The sequence below is a fragment of the Bacillus rossius genome, chromosome 1, assembly GCF_032445375.1.
Source record: "Bacillus rossius redtenbacheri isolate Brsri chromosome 1, Brsri_v3, whole genome shotgun sequence".
Lineage (NCBI taxonomy): Eukaryota > Metazoa > Arthropoda > Insecta > Phasmatodea > Bacillidae > Bacillus > Bacillus rossius.
The window spans coordinates 197,227,423-197,253,876 of record NC_086330.1 but is presented as its reverse complement, the minus strand read 5'-3'; the positions used below and the strand labels follow the sequence as shown (position 1 = coordinate 197,253,876).

General features: G+C 35.5%; 1 protein-coding gene across 20 annotated transcripts in view; it reads left to right on the top strand.

The window, feature by feature from the left end:
• Positions 1–26,454, top strand: part of LOC134527213 (serine/threonine-protein kinase dyf-5) — a 407,519-nt gene that overhangs the window by 34,750 nt on the left and 346,315 nt on the right. For 19 of the 20 annotated variants that reach the window (XM_063359689.1, XM_063359690.1, XM_063359694.1 and 16 more), the window contains 2 exons: positions 11,143–11,263; positions 18,476–18,530. In XM_063359689.1, the coding sequence (XP_063215759.1) occupies positions 11,157–11,263; positions 18,476–18,530 (162 nt within the window). In that variant the 5' untranslated portion in view covers positions 11,143–11,156. Of the gene's footprint in view, positions 1–11,142; positions 11,264–18,473; positions 18,531–21,595; positions 21,753–26,454 lie in introns of those variants that run through there. The other variant, XM_063359704.1, reaches the window with a different exon arrangement.

Genomic DNA, 26,454 nt, shown 5'->3' with positions numbered 1-26,454 from the left:
TGCTGCCAAACTGATGAAAACTGCTAGCCATAGGAGAGAGAGGTACAGTAACTGCAAATATTGTGTTTAGATTTTATAAGCTTGTAATTTGCAGGTTTTTTTAAAATTGTAAATTAGTTCTTTAAATTTTCGATTCACCCAGAGTAAAAAAAAAAAAAATGTTAGCTGTTGATACTAAAGAGGGATTTATCCTGACATATATACCATATTTACTCGCATAATGTCCGCCTACAATAGTCTGAACCTGTGCGTGGTCCGTGTCCTTATCTGAATGTGAGTGATGTCACATTGTCTCATTGAAAACTGCTCTGTCCACAATTGCGATGTCCGATGTCCGAATGTATTGATTTATAAAGTTATCACCAGAGCGCAGTAAATGTGCCAAACCATTTTTTTTTTGTTTATTATTTGATGCTTTGTAGTTTGAGATTGAACTTATGTAAGTTATAAGTGACTAACAACATCTTCCATTTCCTTCAATAACAAAAACAAACACCAGGATTCAAATGGGAACCGGAAATTCAAATATCGTGAGTGTTCTGTTCTTTTCCTTGTCCGAAGTACACAGGTTGGGATAAAAAGTTCAAATTGACGAATTTATTCAGACCAGGTAGGTTCGGACCTTCGCCCACTTGACTCATGACGTCAGAGGGTCATGTGGACCAATCAGCGACGAGTGTCCTTTGGACACAGTTTAGGACATTGCTATTGTAGACGGGCCATTAGCCGATACGGGCGAGCCTCCCTCCCTGTCCCTTGCCCACTGTGTGTATAAAAAAAGTTACCGGCAAACGTCTGTGCATGCGAGTCCCATCCGTCGGTAAATTTCCATCCTGTTACTGTGCCTATCATGGGTGACCAAGGTTGCTTTGTCTGTTGTGAACTTTATGCAGATTTAAAAAAATTCCATTTCAAGTATTTAAAAAGAAATGTGCGGAGATTATGCGATGGCGGACATTATGCGATGGCGGACATTATGCGATTAAATACGTTCATACATACATACATACATGTATGTATGTATGTACATACATGTATGTATGTATGTACATACATACATACATACATGTATGTATGTACATACATACATACATACATACATACATGTATGTATGTAGATACATACATACATACTTACATACATACATACATACATACATACATACATACATACATACATACATACATACATACATACTTACTTACATATTTACATACTTACATACTTACATACATACATACATACTTACATACATACTTACATACATACTTACATACTTACTTACATACGTACTTACATACATACATACATACATACACGCACACACGCACGCATACATACACGCATACATGCATATTCCTCGCAAGTGTTTAAATTTGTTATTAGTAATGTTTTACCAGTGTCTTTCGGTTGAAAACTGATTTGTAAGTTATGTTTAAATCTAGTGATAATTATTTTTGAATTGGGAATAACATCTCTGATTGGTTACTCCATATCTAAAAGAAAGTCAGATATCCAAGCATAACTTTTGGGAGTTTTTAGTCTAGAATCAGCCACCAACAAGAATAGTTCTGTGCAGTGACAGTTCAGAAAATTGGAACTTCAGCAATTATTGGAATAAGTATCCACTAGAATATTGGAAGGAAGTTAACAATTTTCTGACTGAAAATCAAGCAGGGCAAAGCTACAGGAACAGTCCTCAATACCAGAAAAATTTGACAACGGATTTTCTGTCTTATAGAAGATTGTATTTTCCTTGTGATCATAACCTTGGACTGCAACACCTACAGTAGAGACTACAGCCACGATTCACAGACGAGGATATCACACACCAGGGAATTTGTTGCCTTACTACGATTCTTTGTAGAATTTCCATATACTCACCATTTGAGGAAAGTGAATTGGACTCTCAATTACCAATCAGGTTGTTATTTAGAAAGCCTGACATTATTGTCAGAAAGAAAAAAAAGCACTATATCTTAAGAAAATTGCTTTTATGGCAGTTAATGTAAGAGAACCACAGTATGTACAAACATGTTGTAATTTTGTTAGTGTCCTTATGTCAGTAGTTTGCAGTGGGTTCGCTAAGCTATGAACTTAAATATTTGAACACATCTTTATATGTTTTCAATTGTTATTTATAGAGCCAAGAAATTATGGTGCTATAAATAAGCAAATTTCATCATTAACGATAGTGGATTTCATATTTATCGTTATTAAAATTTTAAACATTGTTGTATTAAGTGGTACATGTAGCAATCCAGATTACTGCCCTTCCCACTTGATAAATAGTTTAATTTACAATTTATTATGTTATTGTAGATTCTAAGGTTAGTTAGTTCTATTTTATATAATTTAAATAATAGCTTGTTATTCTTTCTAAGAAGCATTTATGTGTATGCCAATTGTTTTATGGTCAGAATTTGTATGTCATGTTTTTTTAATCTTTCTATAGGTAGTCAGTTTGTTTAGTTATAAAAAAGTATTCGAACTGGATTTTTACTTAGTTTGGCCTACTATTTGAGTTTTTAGATGTTTTAATATAATTCTTGAGTATTTGTCCGTAAAATGTGCGATAACGTAAATTTCCATTGTCTTTTTGTAGCATGTCAAGTTCTTTGTTTGAGGGCAGGCAGTTAGCTGATGCAATAGTTTTGTAAGTTGCATCATCATTGGATGTTCTGTGGAAATATCTGACGGGAATCCCAGAATTATGTGTGAAATTAAAAAGATATGGAAGGTGTGAGAGGAGGACAGAGACATGTGACTGAGCGAGGGTAAGTCCACAAAGAGGGGAGGTACTAAATAGTCATTGTATGAATAAATCTTGTAGCCAATGGTAAAGCATTTTTTCAGGGAAGTCCCCAGCTAAGTAGATTTTTGTGTAAGCTTGGTGATGGGCTGAGTTTCGTCAGTCATTGTCTGGACAAAGTACCAATAGGCTGCGTGTTGGTCAGTGGCTCACAAAGTATAAGGTTATGTGAGTTTAGAGAATATTTTGACGCTGTGGTCCGGGCGCCGCTATGTAAGGTCAACCTGTTTTGGTCATTTGAACTTTGCAATTAGAATTTTCGACCACAGTCATCAGTAATCACCACAGTCATCAGTAATCGCTCAAAATTAGACTCTGGTGATCACGGCTTTGTTCTGAGGACATAGTTCTTCTGCGGCTTCGTTCCATGAGTTTGTGTATAACCACTGGACTTAATTACAAACTGTCAATTCAAGAGTTACCCTTTCTGTACCTGTGAACAGTCGACATGTGTTTGCTTTCGGAGACAAAGGAGAGTTTATATGAGAGAAAGGTTGCATGTTCTACCTGTACTGTGTTTTGTGGTCGCAATATGGCTACCCCACTGACTGTGAATTGTTCTTTGAGTCTTAATAAAAACTACATTAATATCAGTTTGGTGTCTGAGAGACATTATTTAAGTAATGGATCAATGACAGTAAAAAGTGTCTGAAACGTATATAATTTTGGCGCCAAATAATTTTTTTTTGCAAGTGTTTCATGTATGTTAATTTCAGACTGAGGTGGTCTGGGGTGTTACAATGTCAAGCACTATTACATTGATCAACTGCTTAAATAATTCGTGGTAAGACACTTAAAATGTGTGTATATTAAACAATGCTACTACATATGAGAGTAAGTTCAACAAAATTCTGCAACTTAAACATTCATATAATTTACAAAATATGCAATTTTAAAAAAACTAAATAATGTTTTTTTTTACTTTTTACATAACATTTTAGGTTTATAAGTGAAAACCTAAACCTAAGAATTATAAAATGAATTGTATATTTTAATAGGTATAACGAGGTAATTGAGGTGAATTTCGCTGCATTTCGGTGTTATGCATTGTTATTAACTTCCATTTCGGTGTTTGGCGGTGTATTGACTTAATTTCACTGTTATTTCGGTTTTATAGCTATTCACCATATAATCTTGCCACTAGTTATTTGTATTCGTTTGCTAAATCTGATGATCAAAAATCTTTTAATTGCTCTCACTGACTTAACTCAGTTTTTCTTAAATATTAGTTTCTACCTTTGTTGTAGACTTAATTGTATTTTTATCAACTAAAGATTGTATTTTGCTTGAATACTTACATGAGTAATTTTTGTTGTTGCTTGTTTGAAAAAGGGATTACAGTAATTACTGTTTAATTAAGTGTAGCATTGATTATCCATTGTGAAAAGTGAATAACCAATTGGAATACTACTGAAATTTGTCAATTTAATTTAATTTAGGGAACTATTGTGCTGATTTCTTCTGACCTGAAAGTTTAGGAATTATCTTTTTTTTTTTAATTTGAGAAATTGCATTTTTCAGGTAGATAAATGTCAAATAAATAATACATGTTCCGTAAATTCCGACATTGATTTCTGTTCCATTGGTGTTGAATTGTTAGATCATATGTTTAGTTCCAAACGACGAATCTAGTAAATCTTTAAAATGTTACACCATGCAGAATCAAGTAATCCCAAAGTTTATTTTAAAATATAATTTTTTATATTTACTTTAGTAGAGAATTTTAGGCCATCTAAATTTGATATTTAACAGTCCCAAAATATGAAACAAAAACTGTCTCGGAGATTGTGAAATAGAGTTTAGCATGGCCAATACAGATGTATAGAAATCCGACATTTTATATTCTCACAAAGCCTTGCAGCATATTTAGCAGATCTCTTACTTTAGAAGGTCTTGTATAGTATTTCATGCTATATTGATCTGAAAAACATTGAAGCTGAGTACTACACATTGTCTTTATTTTGAGCTTCTGATGTGCAAATAGAGGCTTTACTACTGAAGCTAGCTAAAGGGATCAGAGTGGAGCTGGCGAATGGCCTATTTAAAGAGCAAATCAGATTTAAAACCTTAATGGAAAAATTAAAGAAAAAGCAGAAAATTAAATTGCATACATAATTTACTGTTGCACTGTACAAGGTGGCGATACAAACCAGTATGGCTGGGCTAATATTTTTATGAGAGCATAAATTTCTTAATGTGGTGCACCACACATAAAAATCTGAATATAAATGTATAAGCATGATCTAGATGAACCACAAAAGCTAAATATAAATATGGGTGCAAAAGCATTACTTTTAAAAGCGCCAATAAAACTCTGACAAAATTAATTACACTCTAAATGCAAATAAAGTCTTAATATTTTCCACTATCACAGAGAGTGTGTAGTCCTATGAAAAATGTGTGAACAATAACATTAAACAAGACTAAAAGTTCCATGTTCTCTGGGCAAACACATGCATCTAATATGCATAAAAAAAGAAAAGTAAACTTGTTGCGTGCAATGCCTAGCACCTCCCCTGGTCTATAATGTATTTTCTCTTCAAAAACTGTTTTTACTCAAATACCATTATTTTCATAGTCTGTAAGAAAGTTACAACATGAAGGGTAAAAATGTGACAGTTCATTCATAGACGAAAAGAAGGTATCTGCAAAACATACACAGTTGTAGTGGCCGAGCCTCAATTGCGCTGCCATGGGATATTGTGTGCGCTAGAGTAAGCTGTAGCTGCACCCAAACATCTTGAGAGATGATAAGAATAAATATGTTTATAAATTTGGTGCAAATGTGCTCAACTGAAAGCGCTCTCAAAAACAGCTTTTCTGATAGTGCTGGACCAAAAGTTCATACCACCGAAACCAAACTATTTGCCAAAAACAGCTGAAACAAGCAAAGTTATTTGTGTGCACAACGCAAATGGCCAAGTGCGGTACAGTATCGTTCACAAGTGAAGTACACTTCAGGAAAACTCTCTCGTGGAAGCCAAGGCTGTAAAGCTAGTGTAATGAGGGAACCACACATAACTTAGAAAGTCACAACTTAGATCTATCATAACTTAGAAAACTTGGAAAAATCCACATAACTTAGAAACACACAACTTAGAACTGTCAGAACTTAGAAACACGTAACTTAGAAACATGCAATGCAGAACCACACATCTTAGAAATGTCATAATGTAGAAAGTCACAACTTAGAACTATCACAACTTAGAACTGTAATAACTTAGAAACACGTAACTTAGAAACGCAATGCAGAACCACACAACTTAGAAACATCATTATGTAGAAAGTAAGAACTTAGAACCACCACAACTTAGAAACACACAACTTAGAACTGTCATAACATAGAAACATGTAACTTAGAAACATGCAACACACAACACACAACCACACAACTTAAAAACATCACAATGTAGAAAGTCATAACTTAGAACTATCACAACTTAGAAACAAACAAATTAGAACTGTCATAACTTAGAAACACGCAAAACAGAACCATACAACTTAGAAATGTCGTAATGTAGAAAGTCACAACTTATAACTATCACAACTTAGAAACGTCATAATGTAGAAAGTCACAACTTAGAACTATCACAACTTAGAAACACACAACTTAGAACTGTCATAACTTAGAAACACGTAACTTAGAAACACATAACGCCGAATCATGTTACTTAGAATTTGAATGAGAAGGCGTAAATATTTTGAAAGGACTGTAGTGAGAAATATTTTTGTTTGCACTCCCTGCATTCAGAGCTGCACTCTTGTGGATAAATAGTTACTTTCGCGTTCAGTTTGGTTCTCTCTGTATAGATGGCGCTGTTAGTTCCACATATAGCTAAATTGACTTCAGCTAATGGTTTGCTCGCCACATCTGAATGACACATTTATTTTATTCCTGTTTTCAGTGATTAAGATTTAATTTGTGTTAGTAAAACAGTTTGTTTTGTTTGTATAGCTATAATGAATTAAGTTGATTACATAATGAGTGTTGGGCTAAATTCATGTGTTTAAATAACTACAAGTAAAACCAAGAAAAAAAAAATTGAATTAATTTTCCCCGTTTCTATGATGTCACTGTTGATGGAAATTTAAAACGAAATAAATGATATATATAAATTAAACTTGTATTATCTGATTTACTTTCGTTGTAGCGTCATTAGGTATTCTTCTCTCGAAGGTTACATTAGTGCCATTTATTTAATATAAAATTATTACATTTCTTTAAATGTAGCATTAAACATAATCTTCAGAATATAAATACAGAATGTATTTAAAATAATCGTTAAAACTTTAATAAGTGAGAAATCACTTAATGTAGAGAAAGCAGAAACATTAATGTTCAGACGCAGGGTAGTTATTTAATTTTTTAAAACATTTTTAGATAAAAAACGTTGCAAATTTTATATATGAGGAACATAAAAATCTAATTTTTCCATTTCATAAAATTTTTATAAGGTACTATTTTCCTCTTGATTTCCGGGGCAATACTGCACAAGCAATGTTTACTGGGGATGCAGAAAACGTTTGGCCAGACAGCTGGTTCCAACATGATGGCTAGGTCATTGGAGAGGTGGTAAAAAATCAAGATTCATGAAATGATTTCGAACCTGAGCTTTCGTTTTTGCGTAGTGCATTTCCGAGTAACTCTCATTACTTGATGTGATATAATGAAGTATTTTTACTGTAATTAGGTTTTGAATTTAGTGTATATATTTTATTACAATTTTTTTCTTTGTTACTTTGATTAATTTATTGTTTGCATAACCTATTTTCATAGTTCTAAAATAAAATTTGATAACTATTTTCGTTCAATATACCTATTCATATCTTTGAATGAAATACCCGTAGTTATTTATAACTATTTTTGACTAATATTATAAAAATTTTGCAGGTGTATTTTCCGTTTAAATATTTATCATTACTGTGAATTAGTAACAGTTTAGGAAAAATTGTTTCTTTTCTTCGGCTCGTAGAAGTTTCAATCGAGTTCATATATCAGTGTGACTCATGTGGCTGAAAATGCGGGTCGATCTGCTCGGTGTGACCGGCGTTATGCCCTACATCTAAATCAGAAATGTTACTATTTCTCGCGGACTTTCTCTTCCATCACATAAGATTGCAGCGTAATATGTCTACAGACTTTTAAGTTTTCAATGTCTTAGCAAATAAGTTGAAATGTACGTACTACGGCAGTTCTCCCCCCCCTTTTTTATAGTAAAGTGTTAACAATATACGTTTTTTTCATCAATTAATGATTACATTTGACGTTGACCGGGGCTACGCCCTCCCTAAGCCCGATGTGCCTCACACCGTCGCCACCCCTCCTACCACCACCACCACCCTCTATTTCAAACCTCCCGCCCCGTGTGCAGCTGTGTGTGTGTGCGTGTGAGGCTGCCGACAAGAGGCGGGAGTAAAGTCTGTGCCACGACCCCTTTTATTTTATTATTCAATTTTTATGTTTACGTAATTGCTACCTGTCTTTTCTTTAAATAATATTCCCTAAGTGTTTATGTTTTAAGTGCTAGTTGTAAGGACAGTGCAGCGCCCCACGCGGCAGGCAATGGAACTACCTGCAACTAGTTTGAACCATAATCATAATTAAAATAATCAATACTCAACTTAAATAATTAAGGAAACCTTGGTATAATTTTATTATAGAAATTTTAGTGTATTTGTTTTAGTTAAAATATGTATTAATAAATAACAGGAGAGACTAACGGTAAATCCAGTGCTTTCCGGCCGCCATGCTGCCCTGGCCTCTTCAGTCGCTTCCGTTCGTCACCCGGGGTAGGATGCTTGGTGAGCACCGTGCAACTTCATATTTTTCTTAATCAAATGATCTTTTAATATCCGCCGGACTTTTTATCATTCTTAAACCTTTTTTATATCTGCGAGGCCTACTCCGGGCGGCCGACTCGTTTTAATAAATATTTAAGTTCAATTCGAACATTTAATCACGAACCGCGTCCTAAACTCACGAGGCCAGGCCACGAGGCGACCTGATCAGCCTGTAAATTGATTCTCTCCCGCCGTTGGCGTTTTAACAGTTTCATAGTGTATGTAGGTGTAGCGCAATTGGAGACGTGTTGTAACGTTGCTGAAATAAAAGGATTACGTCGAACGTGTGATTTTTAGTCTAGTGACCACGTGTCCCTGCTCCTGAACCTCGAGGCGTGTGGGATGCCTTAAGAGCCCACTGTAACGATATCGCGTGCTAAGGGAACCGGGCCTAGCCCTACACGGGTCACGTCACGCCCTGAAGGGAGTCTCCGCCGGGTCCACGTTCCCACATCACGTGGTGGCGCCCACTCCGACATTTAATTTGTTCGTTCCCTTACCTCCCTAGTGGGACACATTATTTTTGTTTCGTATTTCGCACAATAAACTTAAAAATTTAATATTATGTATTTTAATGGTTCTATGAAAAAAAAATTCCCTTTTCTTATTTACTTCACACTTAAAGTAAGAACTGTGTAAGGTGATATGGACGAAAATTTTAAGCTCTATTGCTTGCAACCAGATAACTATTTACTCGACTTTGAATTAACACTTTCACTAATTCATTGCCAAGTGCGAGTAGGTGAGTGGAGAGGCATTATTCACAAATGAGTTAACTAATTGTTTTCTTGAGAAAAATGCTGACACAATTACTTAATTGAATGTCTTTGGTTGGTTATGTTATGTGTAGACCTACATTATATTAGTCTGTGGCTTTTTGCCTCATAGTGCTACACTCCATTAACTAGAAATTTTTAACATATTCACTTGTGGTGTTTTGTCATATTTTGATTAATTTTTTTGCAGCTGAAATTAACAGTAGGTCCTTTCCCTTGAAACACTCAAAACTCCTTTTGATATATTTTTAAAGAATTCTTAACAAAAAAAGTATTTATAAGAAGTTCACGCCAGTATGCATTCAAAATAAACTTTTTTTCTAACATTCCGTATGAGAAGTGTATAAATGTATGTCCGGAAACTGAAGTCGGTGCGTGGTGTGTTTGGGGTCCGCCATATTGGATTGTGATATCACGGTAGCCATCTTGAATGACCTTGACTATGATTTTGCCGCCATATTGGAATCCACCATTTTGTTTCTGAAACTTTCCACCATCTTAAAATCGAATGCCCCAATCTCGAACGTTGCACTTTTCGTTACGGCTGCAATCTGGTTTTTCCATCATCTTGTTTTTATCTGCCGGAAGTTGTCATCTTGCTTTTCTTTCTTTTACTGGAGGTTGCCATCTTGGATTATGTAATGTCTACCATTTTTGTTTCTGCTATTTTTTCCTAGTGTATGTCAGCTACTCTCTGTCTCATGTACATAAGTTTGATGTTCCATTACCTACGAATGAGGTTATGACCCTTATCGACATATTAAGTTTAATTTTTTATACTGTATACATTGGCAGTTAGGTGATTCAAACCATGGCAGTTCGGAACTCTGTATTAAAAACCACATGACCATCGAGACATTTAACAGACTGAGAATTATATAAGGTATATATAAAAAATGTCGCATATTCGGACTTGTAATTTTTTTCAATATTATGAAATAAAAATAGCAGAATTTGTTAGAGGGAACTGCCGCCATACTTGTTTTCAATTCACAATAATAGGAGCACGAGTGTCACGTAGTACACCAACCATATGCTAGAGGGTGCTGCCACCATCTTTGATTTCAGTTCTTGCTACCAGGCACGTTAGTGTCCAGCCGTATGCTATAGAGCGCTACTGCTATGTTGGCAAGAGTGCAGGAGTATTTATTGCAAGAATGTTGTCACTTCCGCCATCTTTTCGGACATCATAGCCGTCATATTGTAATTCTGTAATTATTAACCTATATATCCGGAAATGATTCCAAAAATTATAAAAAAAAATCGCCCATTAATGTAATGATTGAACCTATTGATTTAAGACTTTGGATTCAATCCTTGACCAATACAAATAAAGTTTTATGTTTAAAATTTAATTTAATTAAATTCCTTTAAAAATACAAAAAAATATATATTTACTGTCCTGATCTATCAGCTTCCAGTGAGCCATGTTGAAATTCTGTACTTACTAAAGAAATAATCGAGAAAAAATCGACAAAATATTAGAAAATTAGTCCTCGGTTCGATCCTTGGATGATGCCAAAAAGGGGATTTTAGACTAAAATTTTTTTTTTTATTTCTCTCTTTACCCTCTGACAATTGGATAGTTGGCCTTACAACGCTACGTCTCTCTAGACAGATATTTTGGGTACAATGTTATCCACTGGAACTGTGAAATATTGTTTAAACAGTTGCCAGCCTTCATGATGGGACAGTGTGTGTGATGCTTTCAGATGAAGCCACTCGGATGAAGATGAACCGCTACATAACTCTCAACCAGCTGGGGGACGGAACCTATGGATCGGTCGTGCTGGGCCAGCGCATCGACACCGGGGAGAAGGTCGCCATCAAGAGGTCAGTAGCTGGTGGTCTCCATTGTTTCGGAGTGTTTTTTCTTGATTTTTTTTTGTTTTATATTACTAAAAGTGGATTAAAAGTGGTTCCAAATTGCCAATAAAGAAAGTTCTAATAATATGAGCCTTCCATTATGTTTAAGAAAAGTTGTGTAGACTTATAGAATATAAAAAGATTGGTTATTTGTAATGGTCATTGAATGCTTCTTGCAATGAGAAAGATTGATTTAACATGATAACTCAGACATACTACAGCTGGTTTACCCTGCTTATCATAGAAAAAACCTCAGGGATGGATAACAAAGATGTATGCTAGTAATGGGTCAAATCACATTTTTCTCCATTCTGAATTTCAAATCCAAATCTAGGACCCAAGAGTCAAAAATAAAATAATGTACAAGAAATGAAAAATATTACATATGTTTAGTGTTAGGAGTTTTCTGCAAAGGCCAAAATTCTGCGATAGTGAAACACAAATTCTGCGATAGAAAACAAGAAATTCTGCGATAAGAAATGTAAAGTTCTGCAATTTATTAAAGATAGTTTATCATGTTTTAAACATGTATATACAACCTAAATAAGTCTAACTAAAGGGAATTATATTACCTATTTCTATACATGTGAAATTCCTACCTAATGTAAGGCACTATACAAATGTTGAAATACAGCATTAATCATATTCTTGTGTTCAAAAGTTCAAACAACTGAGCATTTGTGAATTATCTATTCTTTATAAAGACTGGTATTGAAATACAACATGTTGAGCATCTTAATATTTTCTGGTAACAGATTATGTCTGTTGTCTGAAAGAATGCCCTTATAAAATGAAAAACTTCTTTCACAGTCAACACTGTTGGTAGGCATGCATAAATAAGTCCTTGCTATACTTGCCAGAACTGGACACCTGCCCTTTATACTGTCCCAAAACTGGAATGGGTCTACATCTAAACAATCTGAGTCTTTTAAGATTCCAATGTAAGTAGCTAACTCTACTTCACCACAAGATGCTAGAAGTGACAATACACTATCATAATTGTTAAAATTGTGTGACAGCAGAATAGCTTTATTAGGAGAAAATATTCTCACATATTTCAAAAAATTCCAACCTGGTTGACCCTGTGCTGACTGATATTTAGCCAGTTTTTCCAACGAGCTAACAAAAACAATTTTGAATAGCTGTTTTACAGAAACTGAACTTTCAGCAGGCACTTTGTTCAAGTAATGAATGGGAGTGGTCTGTTTTCGACTGAAGTTCAAGGTAAACCTTCAAATCTACTAGGGTGTCATACACTTCTGTTGCCTTGGGACTCTGACTTTCAAACTCTGTCAGAAGTTGAACAATTTTCTGACACATTTCAGCAATGAACTTCAAAGAAGCTGATAGTTTCTTCTGGTTGACATCATTTTGCACAACATCAACAACATGTGACAAAGCATTAGATGGAACACTTGTATGTTGCAGTTCTTCCTCCAGAAATGACTTATAGACTTAAGTATAATTTTATCGTGATACATTACTGCCTGAAACCAAGAGTTCCAACGAACAATAACTGGAATAACAGGTGCTTTCACTTCCAGACCTCTATCTCTCAGGTAGTTCATGAAACTTGCTTTCCTGGCTGGTGCGTTACAAAATAACATTTTCTTTGCACTCACAAATGCATCAACGTCTTTGAATGTCTTTCTCCAAACATCACCAACCAATGACAGAATATGTCCAAAACAATTAATGTGGATGCAGTGAGGAAAAACTCCATTCATTGTATCTTTATATGCCTTCAGCATATAAGCTGCATTATCAGTAACAAATCCTAAAACATTATTGTAGTCAATATTATAATTCAACACTGCTTTTATAATGCTTTGAGCCACAGTACAACTATTGGTTTTTTCCAACATGACTGTATCCACAAGAAATGGTTGAAGTTTACCTTCATGTACATTCAAAGGTATGAAAATAATGTTCAAAACATACCGCATTTCAACATCAGTTGTTTTGTCAGTTACAGTAGCTGTTTGTTTCCCTTCCGATTCCGACATCAACTTCCCTTGGTACTCCGCATGCAAAGCAGGAAGGTGCTCTTTACGCAGCTGTGAGTGACTTGGAATAGAGCCACCATTTACAACATGCTTGTTCAAAAATTAACGAAATTCACTGTTGTCAAGTTTTGTCAGTGGTATGTTAGCACTGACACATGCTTTCACGAGATCTTGGGACATAAATTTTTCTTTCAGCAGACAAACTTTCTTTTTTGAAGGAAGAACCAATTGTTGTTTGCTTGGAGGTTCCTGCCAAACGTGGGGTATGTTGCACCGACCTGGCTTTATGTTTTTGAGAATTTAAAAGATCCTTAATCGTGGAGAGCCGTTTATGGTCCAATAACACATTGCAAATGGAGAAAAAAAGTTTACCGCCATCACTGTGTAACCTACCTGGAAATTCCTTAGCTCTATCTGCCGCAGACTTGTTTCCCACATGCGATTTTCCCCCGCTGGCTTCTTTTAGAACATATTTACTCAAAGACATTTTCATTTACTTTAGCGGATCACAATATATATACATATATATATTTATATAATATGCTGTGTGGCCTACAGCTTGCGCCAAAGGCCATAAGGTCATTCTTTCGTTTTCGAAGCCTTGTATCGATTGATTAGTCGATTGATGCGCACATATTTCCATCGACTGTGACTACAGTCGTTTCATAAACGCCGGTAGGATCGCTCGCTCAATGTGCTGCTCATCTTACAATCTTATCTTTGGATTCTCTGCAAACAAAATTTATTTTGCAGTACGTAAGTGATAATATTTTGGTAGTTCTAACTTGTATTTTCTAACGGCATTGTCGCATTAATTATATGAAAAAGTATGTTTTATACAATGTTTGGAAATTATTCACTCTGCCCATAATAAGTAAGATATTATTTGGGAGAACATAACCCTTGCACGCATTATTACTGCACTCAAAATGGACAGAAAAGGTACAGCAAAATTGGTGATTCTGCGATAATTCTGCGATTATGCAGGGCTGTTGTAATTCTGCGAAATATTCCGCGATCGCGGGATCGCGGAAAACTCCTAACCCTACATATGTTAACCTTGTAGGGAAGAGGCAGCCACATGACCTCACCGACCAGTCACACCTCAGCTCTCAGAAAGCAACCAATCACATCACATTTCACAACCAAAAAACTTTCAGAAGTCTTTGCATGTTTCATAGAATTACACTTTTTTCCCTCTTACTGTCCCTCTCTAGTAAAGTGATAAACCCTGTGGGAAATGTACATATATAGAAAGTGCCAGAATAACTCTATAACTGAAAAAATGTCTAGAAAATTGGTACCACTGTGTTGCACACCTGTCTCTTGTCCTTTCTATTGCCAAAACAACATACAATGTTCTAGAACCATAATTATAGCTTATAATTAAACACACAAGTAATATATAAACAAAAAATAATATTGGAAGTAAATAATATACTGAATAATACACTTGAAAAACACTATCTTACCTAGCAAACAATGTGAAAACTAGTAAACACATAGGTAAATAGCTTTACTAAATAAAATAACTAAATAACATAAAATATTAATAAAATATTTGATGCAATAAAATATAAATACCAAACTAGGTCACCATGATGTTGAATATATAATCAGCTTATATACTTCCTTACTGAGAAATATGATATTATAAGAATCCTCTGCAAAGTTGGGGAGACCAGGGGCTTTGCGATACATTCAATGGATATAATTTTATTTACATTATTTTGTATAAAATGTGAAACATCTTGACGATTAGGATTAGGATCAGTACGATAAATATACGTAGTAAACTTAAGACTTGCCGATGCTGAATTTTAGAATTTGCATTTTTTCATCTAATATTTTCCTTAGAATATTTTTATTTTTCCTCAAATATTAAATTGTAACGTTGCAAGAACCCTGCCATCCTAGCTAAATAATTTATTTTTTAAACTTCTTTTTTGTATATGTAAGTATTAATAAGTCAATGTTTTTTGAGTGATTTATATGTTGTGGAACAGTATAATCAGATGTTAGGGATATTGATATATATTATTTTATCTTGCTGAGGGTTTTAAGAATTTATTTTGTATTTTAACAGACATTTTAAATCATTACTATTTTTTATGTAATTATTCACAAAGAAGTCGCTGTACTAGATTTTTGCCTGTTTAGGCCTACTTTTTCAGGTTATTTCTAAATGATTTTAATTTTGTAAAGTAATTTGTATTATAATTGCTGTTTGTAATGTTCATTAACGTGTTGCATAATTCTAGAACAAGGGACTGTGTCTGGTGTGATGGTTAGAAAGAGAGGCATGAGAGGCCTGTAAGTGTGAGTGAGAAAGAAACAGTGCTTCCCCGCCAACCGAGATAAAGACGGGAATTCCCCCACTGCGTGGGAACCGAGTGATAACTGCTGTCTCACGGTGTGGGAGAGAGAACGAGAATGGGAGTCCCCGATTTTGATGTGAAATTGAAAAGAGAAAGATCAAGGGAAGCCCCGAGTTATGTGTGTACAGGGTTTTTTCAGGTATTGTAATTTGTACTCTGATTGGCTTGTATCTGTAAGCATGAATGAAGCGTGAGTGTGATTGGTCGGTGAGGTCATGTGACTTATCCTCCCTGCGTGGAGGAGACGGTGGCAAGACTTCACCAGTCGTCTGCCGATTGCTGCACCAGTAGGTCGCGTTCGGTGGCTTCTCGCCAAATTATGAAGTAATTTGCTAATAGATCATTTAACGTTGGTGGTCAGAGCCAGGCCGATTATTAAGTTAACCTAATTATTTTTTATATTTCGTTCGGACATAATTAGAAATTGCGGCCACCTTCGTCTGCGTTTTGGCTCGTGGCGAAATTCGTTTTCGCTGGGTGCGGTCATGTTTAAGGCAGCACTAATTTCGTGTACTTGCCTTAAAAGATTACTGAAGGAAGCTATTTTTTCGTTAATTCTCATCACGCGAATTGCGGGCATTTTTCGACGGGCAGATGTATGTGGAATGAGTGAGTAACCTCTTTTGGAAGTGTTTGGATTCGTCTGTGCATTCTATTTGAAAAAATAAAAACAACAAAATTACAATCGGCGTTCAACATCTGTTTATTTTTGTATGTAACGAACCGTTATAAAATCTTTTAAGTAGTAGAGATTTGAGGGTTTTATTATTTTATCGGGGCCATTCGTAATATTTGTGTGTTCAGGATATAAACAATTACATTTTTGTCAAAAATGTTCTCTGAAGTTCTAAACAAACAACCTCAGAGCACTGTAGCTGGTGGCTAATACTAACATTTCTTTGATAGCTACTTTAGAAACTAAAAATGTACCTAGTCCCTTTACCCTACAAATTGATTGATTGATTGTTACACTTGCGATTGGGCTTCCCCCCTTTGGCAGGAGTCCCCCCTCCCTATACTCCCAATTTCTTAAGCCTCTTCAAGTCCTTTCCTTTTCTTACATCCATTATCTTTCCCTCAATCCTATTCCACTCCCTCCCCGTCCTCACCAGGAATACTTTCCTTCCTCTTTCTGTTCTTCTCCACTCTCTCTGAATCTTCCACCCATGATCCCTCCTCCCTCTAAACACCCCTTTGTTCAATCTGTCTCCCAGCATCCCCCCCGCCCCCCTCGACTCTTGTCACACTAGAAAAACTTACCAGTCTCTCTACTTTCCTCCTGTGTACAAATGTTAATATTTAAATTTCTAAATCTCCCTTTCTCATTAATTTTTCTTCAAATGTTTTCCTTGAATATTGAATCTTTTAAAAATGAGGATTGATGGATGGTATTTGAGGATTTGATTGCCCAACATTAATTCTTTATTTTTTTTATTTAATAATTGTACCTTGCCTACAAACAGAAAATGATTAGTCTTAATTGATAGGAACACATTGATACAATAAATACACAAAGACAAAACAAAACCATACAAACAAGGTTACATAAAACAAGCCAAAATTAAAACTATACAAACAAAATAAGGCAAAGTAGACCAGATACAAAAATAAAAAGTTGCTAGTATAGAGAATTAATGTGGTTTATTATTTTCTAATAGATGTTTTTTTAATTTATTAAAGGAATTCAAACTGTTATACTTATTAGAATTTTTGACGATCCTATAAACTAAATCATTTGATTTATTTAATGAACATAACAAAGGTTGATACTGAGTGATAAAGAAAGGTATTTTAATACCTGTATTTTCAAAAAGATAGTTACAGGATGGATTATTTTCATAAGATTTCTTTATAAATAAAGCATCTAAAATATCTGTTCTAGACACCGGGGTGTCAAGACGAAAGTGTAAAAATACATTTTTATTAATTTTCACTTATAATCTTTATTTATTTATTTATTTATAATGAATTTTTTCAATTGTGTCGCTATCAGTTTTTCCAATTTTATTCCATATTCGTATAGTTGATCCATGTTCAAGTTAAGTTATAATTAATGATACTTAAAGACTGAGACAGGAATCAGCATTAGAAGCATTGAATGTAATAAATTTAATGAGTGCAAGAGTTCTGTTCACATCAGATAACAAAGATTGAATATGATAATGAAATAGTAATTTAGAGGCTAGCAAAATTTCAAGATCTTTAGTAACTTTAGGTTTCTTTATAGTTTAATTTAACAGTTTGTATTGTAATTGAAAATAATAGGATGAGATTTTCTAGTGTAAGTTATGGTAGTTGTCTTATTGTAGTTGAGTTCAACTAATTTAGTATTATAGCATACATAAACACTTGGGAAACAAGCTAATATCAGCTGATGTCAAATGTTACTTGTTTAGACAACACTGGTAATTCCATGGAAGGAATTAAGTCTGAAGAAATGACAGCACAAATGTACACAGTAGTGTTACAACTGCATCGTATGTTCTCCACCAGTGGCTGAGTGAGGTGTCTTGGCCTGTGCCACGTGCACTGTATTGTAAACTCCAGGTAACTCATCCAGCACTCATGAATGAGACGGCATGGATGCTGTGAGAAGGACCGACAGATGTATCACTTGCAGCTGACCTGAGGAGTGGACTGAGGGAGCTGTGGCGAGGAGAATGGAAACATTCAGAGACGACCCACCCACCAGTAATTGCAGACAGTATCTGCTGGGAGTCAAACAAGGATCAACCTGCATGAAGTGCTGAAATCAGTTCCATTGAGTTCTTATCGGGAATGGTTGTATTTTCCAGAATGAAGAGAAAGTACTATTCCTGGGATGAGGCGATGAACCTTCGGGAAGTGAAGGTGAGTTGTCAGTTGTAAAGATTGAAATGAGTCTCTCTCTCTTCTCCCACCGGTACAGTAAGGGGAAGAGGGAGAGTCTCAAGAAATAAACACTAAGTTCAGGCGTTAGAACTTTTCCTTTTATTATTTAGGATTATTTTCAAAGTGCAAAAGGTAATAACAACAACAATTTATATTAATAGCTGCACGCCACATTTGCTACTAAAACTAACAGTTTTGCAGATTACAACCATGCTCGTGGATAATACATTTACAGGGTGGCCACTCACCGGGAAAACCGGGAAAACCGGGATTTATCAGGGAAATCACGTTGATCGGGAATTATCAGGGAAATGTCAGGGAATTTTTTTAATAACCGGGAATTTTTTGTGTCATGTATATTTCCCTGCCAACCATTACGGATTTTCCGTAATTATTACGGATTTAACACAATATTACGGAATTACGGAACATCGCTGGTTTATTACGGAAACGAGGCTTTTTGCTGCTGGGTAACGGAAAAAAAATTCCGTTTCTGGTGTGCGTGTTTCGTGAACGCAGTTCGAATACATCACGTGGTTGCGCAGATAACGGAACTGATAAATGTGCGCATGTACTGTCGAAATAAGTAGATTAATTGTTGTGTTTTGTAATAGAAATGGTACGGTATTACGTCCGTTGTACGATACAACTAGTACATATTCTCGGACTTTTTCGTCTGTTAGCTACTTACATCACGATAATTTTTGTACGGTACTTTGGCTAACCTGTCTTGTGTTATTTACTTTCTTGAAAGCCATTTTTTTCATCAAAGTGTTTTTGTCGTGTGTACAGACGAGAAACCTTTTTATGTTGTTCGATAGTGTTGTGTTCTTCAGTGCCGGTTGTAGAAATGAAGCGTGTGACAGAACAATGTGTATCTGGGTCAAAAAAAAAAGAACGTTATTCTTCAGAACTTTCGACCAAACTATATAAAATAATGGCCATGCTTGTCATCTTCAAATGTTTTGGAACGCCACGCTTTTTGTAATGTATGCACGTGTGACTTTTCGATTGCGCATGGTGGAAGGGATGACTGAGGACGGCATATTGAATCAAAGAAACATGCAGAACATTTTAAAGCCGTGACGAGCAATAAATCTATATCATCGTTTTTCGCTACATCTGAAGAAACGAAAGTAACAAACGCAGAGTTATTGTTTACAAGTTTTTTGGTAGAACACAATTTACCGATAGCAGTAGCCGATCATTCGGATAATTTGTATAGAGCTATGTTTCCGGACTCAAAAATTGCACAGAAATACAGCTGTGCGAGAGCAAAAACATCTGATTTAGTGGAGTATATGGCTGGTGAAACTAAATTGAAACTGTTGAATCTTTAGTAATTGGACCATTTGCTTTAGCTACAGATGGGAGTACTGATTGTAATGCAGTGAAGATTTATCAATTAGTTGTTTCACAACTAGAAATGTTACACTTCAAAAATGAATTAAAGAACAGTTATCAAAAGTTGTGTGAAAAAATGTTTGAGCACTCGCCACTGAAATACCCCATTACATAAAACAAAACACAGACTGCATGTCATTGAACGGGACGCTATAATGTAAAGTGACATATTTAAAATGTATTTGTTATTTAACGAACTTCCGTATGTATATAATGAAGAAAATACAGCAGGGTGCTAAAATATGAGTAATCTCTTTCTATAATATATTTTTCATCAAAAGTATGTTTTTTTTTTGTAATTGTAAATATCAGGGAAATTTTGAATTTTTAATCAGGGAAATCAGGGAAAAATCAGGGAATATTTTTGGTGACTGTGAGTGGCCACCATGATTTATATAAATCTCCTAAGATCACCTCATGCCACATTCGCCACTAAAACTAATAGTTTTGCAGATTACAGACATGCTAAATGGGTAATACATTCATATAATTTTCCTAAGATCACCTCATGCGACATTTGCCACTCAAACTAACGGTTTTGCAGATTACAAACATGCTGGTGGCTAATACATTTATATAAATCTCCTAAAATCACCTCATGCCACATTCGCCACTATAACTAACAGTTTTACTGATTACAAACATGCAAATGGGTAATACATTCATATAACTTTCCTAAGATCACCTCATGCGACATTTGCCACTAAAAGTAACGGTTTTGCAGATTACAAACATGCTGGTGGCTAATACATTTATATAAATCTCCTAAGATCACCTCATGCCACATTTGCCACTAAAAGTAACGGTTTTGCAGATTACAAACATGCTGGTGGCTAATACACTCACATAAATGTCTAAATAATTCTATAAAATTGTATATGGTCATCAATCAAGTTCACATAAAAAATTTATGACTACAATATATATATATATATATATATATATATATATATATATATATATATATATATATATATATATATATATATATCAAACGTGGACTATACAGCTTCACAATAACCACAATAATTCTTCAAAAGTCACGCCGCACTTAAATTTTCCTTTTTTATTTTTATTTTTATTTTGATTGTGATTGTGCAGTAATCAGGCCGTTATCCAATATAAACTAAAATATATTCCAACCTGGGTCACCGATGATTTCTGCCCTTCCTCAAAAAACAGGCAAAATCCAGGAAAATGGCTGCTTGCGGCGTGGAGAAATGGTATAATCCCATCTCAGAAATTTCAGCTATCAGAGGAACGGGACAATTCCACCACAGGAATTTGCTGCCATCGGAGAAACGGGGCAATTCCACCACAGGAATTGGCTGCCACCGGAGAAACGGGGCAATTCCACCTCAGGAATTTCTGCCATCGTAGACCAAAACGACTCAAAAAGTTATAGCTCACTGCTATACTATTCGCGCACCGCGAATCCACAACCTCTGATTTGCGTCGTACAACTCTCGTCACTCCCTATTTCCCTTGTCAAGCCCAACACTCTTCCTAGACGCTACCCGTTATATCCTCGTCACCAAGACTCCCCGAAAAAAACTTAATCACAGCTCGCCTGTTTCTCTCCAGTTTGACCCACCTCGTCCCACTCCACCTAACTCGTTTTCTCCCTTCCTATGTTTCAGACAACAAAAGAACAACGCAACCACCAACCTCACAAACCAAAATTTCCCGCGTCGCACTCACCACAAAAAAAAGGGGCGCTGCCAGCACACAGCTAGCAGTGACGCCTTACGGTTAAACGGGCACAACATCACCCGGACGAAGAATAGAAACAAACAGGTGACGGCTAAACTCGTCACAAGTTTATAAGCGAACCCTGCATCCCAGCTTAACTGGACATTTTGCCTCTTTGGTAGTTGTTTCATTATGGTTGAGAAAGAGTTAAAATATTAATATATGAAATCATTTTTCCTAATACAATAAAATCTATTTAATCCACCATGTTTGGAAAAATGTCAGTTTTGGTTTAGCCATCAAAAAATATTACTAATACGTTATAGTGATATTTAAAACATGTTGTATTAGGTAAGTTACTTAGTTGAAAGAAAAATTACTCATGAGCATTATTGTTTGAAAAAGCTTCTATTATTCTGCTAACAGTAGGCCTATTGTTTATTTAGCAAATGTCTGAATACACCTGAAAAAATCTGAACGCAAGTGGCTCTATCAGGCCGAACTACAGAATGTAGATGTGCAGAACTGAAGAATGTTGGAGCAAAGACTATAAATTGTCTTGGAGTGAGTGGAACTCTTAAAATTCTCCATTTTGACTTCAAAAAGTATTTTTGCTTTAGTTTTCAAAACTTCGCTTTTTTTTATTTTTAGGTAGTTAAGGTGCGGAGAAATATATTTTGTGGTGTAAATTATGTGTTATAAGTAGATAAAAAATTTTTTGAATAATAATTTTAATTGCATTTGTGGTAGGTATGTTTAAAAGGCTTGCGTGTACTCGAGTAAAGTAATTTTTAATCTCACATTAGCTCATTTAAGTGTGTATTTCTAACTCATACCTACTTAGAGTGCTATTCAAAAGTAACTTTGATTCAATTTGATCCAACTTTAACTTTTTTTTTACAATGTTCACTGTGACTGCTTAGAATTTAAATATCCAGCTTCACTTATCGCTAATGTTTTCAGTTGGAATGGATGTTAGACAGGTTGTATTTCAATTGAATTTTGTGCAGATATTGACAGGGATGATAGCGAGAAGCATATTTCAGGGTGTTCAGATTAGCTGCAATACACTGGTTCTGTGTTGTATCCATGTAATTAAGCAGCATTTATCTCCTGGATTTGCAATTTTACCTTATTTTTTCCATACACCAGAAATTCTCTCCAGAACTGGGGTCCATTGTCATAATGATTTTATTTGAAGTCCCCCACCTTCTTTACATACACTTCGAGAATTTTTTCAGCTACAACCTGCGAAGTATTTCATTTTATTGGATATAATTTTATAAAAATACACTTGACACCTTCTCTTCCTCTAGGCAATGGGCCAATCAGTTCTACACATACAACTCCCAGAGGCTTTGTTGCCAATACATGTTGCATTGCTCCCTGACATTTACTGTTCATTACCTTTGTTTGAGTGCATAACAAACAATTATTAACATCATTCGCAACGGAACGGTACATGTCTTTGAATACACAAAACCCTTGAATATGTTGCACCCTCTTTGTCAAGCCATAGTGTCCAAATTGTACATGCATTAGTGTACAATTTCAGTTTTTAAATTATTAGTTATACACAATACACATTTTGGTGCATTATTGCTTATATTCTGAAAAATATGCCCTTCCTTGATTAGAAATTTATCCTTAATAATATATCTACACTGAGCTGACTCCAACTCTTTTTACTTCAATCTGTAACATCGGATCCTCAGCAATCCCATCCTTAAGCTTCTCTTAAAATCCCTTCATCCCTGTTTCTCCACCTCTGTCGTTTGCCTGCACGGACTCCTGATTTGAAATTCCTTTGCTTGGGTAGCGTGTAACTCTGCCACCCACCCAGACAAAGCATCAGCAATTACTTGTGTTTTTCCTGGAACATGTTTCATGTCCAAAGTGTACTCTTGTAATGCCAGAATCCGTCTTGTGATTCTACCGTGTAACAAATTGCAGGAACTAATGTGGCATAAGACCTTATAATCTGTAAATACTACAGTTTCTTTACCATAAATGTAAGTATGGAATATTAAATATGAAAACATGATGTTGAGCAATTATTTTTCTGTTGTTGTGTAGTTTACCTCTGCTGTGTTAAGTGCCCTGCTGGCGAAATTATTGGGTACCTGATCTTCTCCCTCATTTACTTAAAACAACATTGCCCCTAAGGCCACATTCGAAGCATCACAAGCTATGTAAAATTTCTCATTTTTACGTTTCCTGTGGTGGAGCAACATTTCCTTCTCCAACTCCTGCTTCAACTGTACGACTGCTGCTCCTGCTCAGGTTCCCATCCCCAACATCGTCCCTTTTGAATCAGCTTCCGCAGTGGTACACAAGTATTACTTAAATTCTGTATGTATTTCCAAAAAAAATTGAAAAAACCAATAAATCTCTCCAGCTGCTTACGATTTGTAGAGGATATATAATCTCTTACTGCTTTTAATTTTTCTGGGTCAATAAGAATGCCCTCTGCACTTACCACATTACCAAAAAAATTATATCTCATCTTTTAAAAATTCTGACTTTTGTAAATTTGACAATGTTTTTCAAACGTTGTGGTGGCAATCATTATATCATCTACATATAAAGTTACCACCTCCAGCAATTCATGTCCTAACACAACTTCAAGTCCCTGATTGAAATGACTGACTGAAACATTCAAGCCAAAACGTAACCTCTTAAAACAATAAGTTTTTCCTTGGTAGGGAAAAGCAGTACAAAGTGTTGATTCAATGGCCAAAGGAATTTGCCAATAAGATGCAAACAAATCAGTTTTAGAAAAATATGAACAACCCTCAGATTTCTGTAAAAGTTCGTCCATAGGTTCGGGGGACTCCTGATCTGGTATTATGACTTGGTTCACCTTCCTGGCATCCAAACATAACCTTACCCCTCCAGTTTTTTTTTCCCAACTGTCATTGGGTTTTTATATTCTGAACTGCGCCCCTCAATGTGTCAGTATCTATCATGTTTTGAATTTCCTGTTCTACTGCTGGTCTTAGCTGATATGCTACTGGGTAAGGTCTCTGAACAAATGGTTAGTGTTCTCTTAAATTTAATTTACATTCATACTTGTAATTTAACCCCGGGAAAATTCCCAAACGCTTTATGTTCTTGTCTGAATTATTCCTGTTGTTCAGGGGTACCACTGTGTAATATAATCTGAGCAATGTCTGCTTTTGTAATGTACTGTTACTTCAGTAAATTACACCCCAGTTCTATTTCTCCCTAAATATATTTTCCCATTATTATGTACAAACTGAAAGATTGTACTTTAGTGTCTGATATAAAGCCAATTTGTGTCCCTGTCAATCGTATACATTGCCTTGATAATCAATTACAACATTATTACCCTGTAGCCAATCTGTCCCCAAAATTACATTGATACTGAGCCCTTTCACTACTAAGAAAACAATCCACATTATGACATCTTCAAATTTAGTTTCAAAAATTACTTTTTTTTCCCCCTTACTTTTGTTCTTAACCCCTGTGGCTCTTACAATAGTTGCATTTGAAACTGGCAGTACGGCAAATGATTTAGTAATTTTGGTTACGAAAGGACAAAAATAATTCTTCTGATATAGCCGTCAATTCACAGCCTGTGTCAACTAGCATGTTGGCCTTCAGGTTGTCACCAACAATTTCACCCGGATATAGGGGCAAACCCCTATTTTCCCTTGTAGCATGTTAGTAACACAACATGTTTTTAATAAATCTTCCCTATCATGTGTAACTTGGTTTTGACCCTTTGTTTGCAAAACATGACACTGTCTCTTAGCCCCTCTATTATCAAACTGGGAGGAATCTGAGGCTCAATCCTCATCCTCTATCTGTTTAAATTCATGTTCGCTTGCCTTCCCTGTCTGTCCTTGTAGCCTGGTTCCCTGCCTTGTAACCCTTCCTCTCTCTCATCTCACCTGTTGAGGGTTTCAGTTAGAGCTACCATCTCCTCAACACACCTAGCCCTCATTCCCAGAATGCAATTCTGCACATGATGACTGAAATGGTGTACAATGTGAGAAATGAAGCGTTCATCTGTAATCTGGTTATTTAGGTACCTGGATTGCAGATATAACCTTTGAACGTACAGTAGAATCTCGTTATAGCGAGCACGGTAATAGCGAGAACACGGCTATAACGAGGTATTTTTGAGGAATTTACGGCGTGATCGCTTGAAGCGCGCTTTTGTTATTTGTCTGCTTTATCTCCACCCCTCTCGCTCGCCACTAGACATCTTGCCGTTGACACCTGTCACATTCTTCAGCCTTGCAGTCGCCACCTAAGTGCGTGGCTTTAAAAATAGAATCCCGTCCTTTCTTTCTTTTATCAAACTTCCGTTAGTTATCTGTGCCTGCGACTTCACAGTCACAGCATCACTGGCTGGCTTCAAGGCCAAGGTATTCTCGAGTCGAATAAACCAAGCCTTTGAATAATATACATGTAGTACTTGTACACATTTCTTGTTGTTTAGAAAATAGACAAAATCTATTTTTTCCCGCCATTAAACATAACAATGTTTGAAAAATCTGAGCAGAATATAAAGGATTTAGGAAACCAGATCATACAGAAAAAACAGGAAATGTCACATGGACAAATAGAATTGAAACAGGATCTTGGGAACTTGTGCTTAAATTAGCAGCAAGTATTGCCAGATATATAAAAGTACTTGCCGGTTTGTTTAACTTAAAATTGCCTGGATATCATTATATTTCTGTTCATTGGAAAACAACTTGAAATTATGATAGATAGTTCCAAGCTGTTGAGAGAAAGTTACCTTGACTTTTTGCGTGTTCGTAACCATAACTTT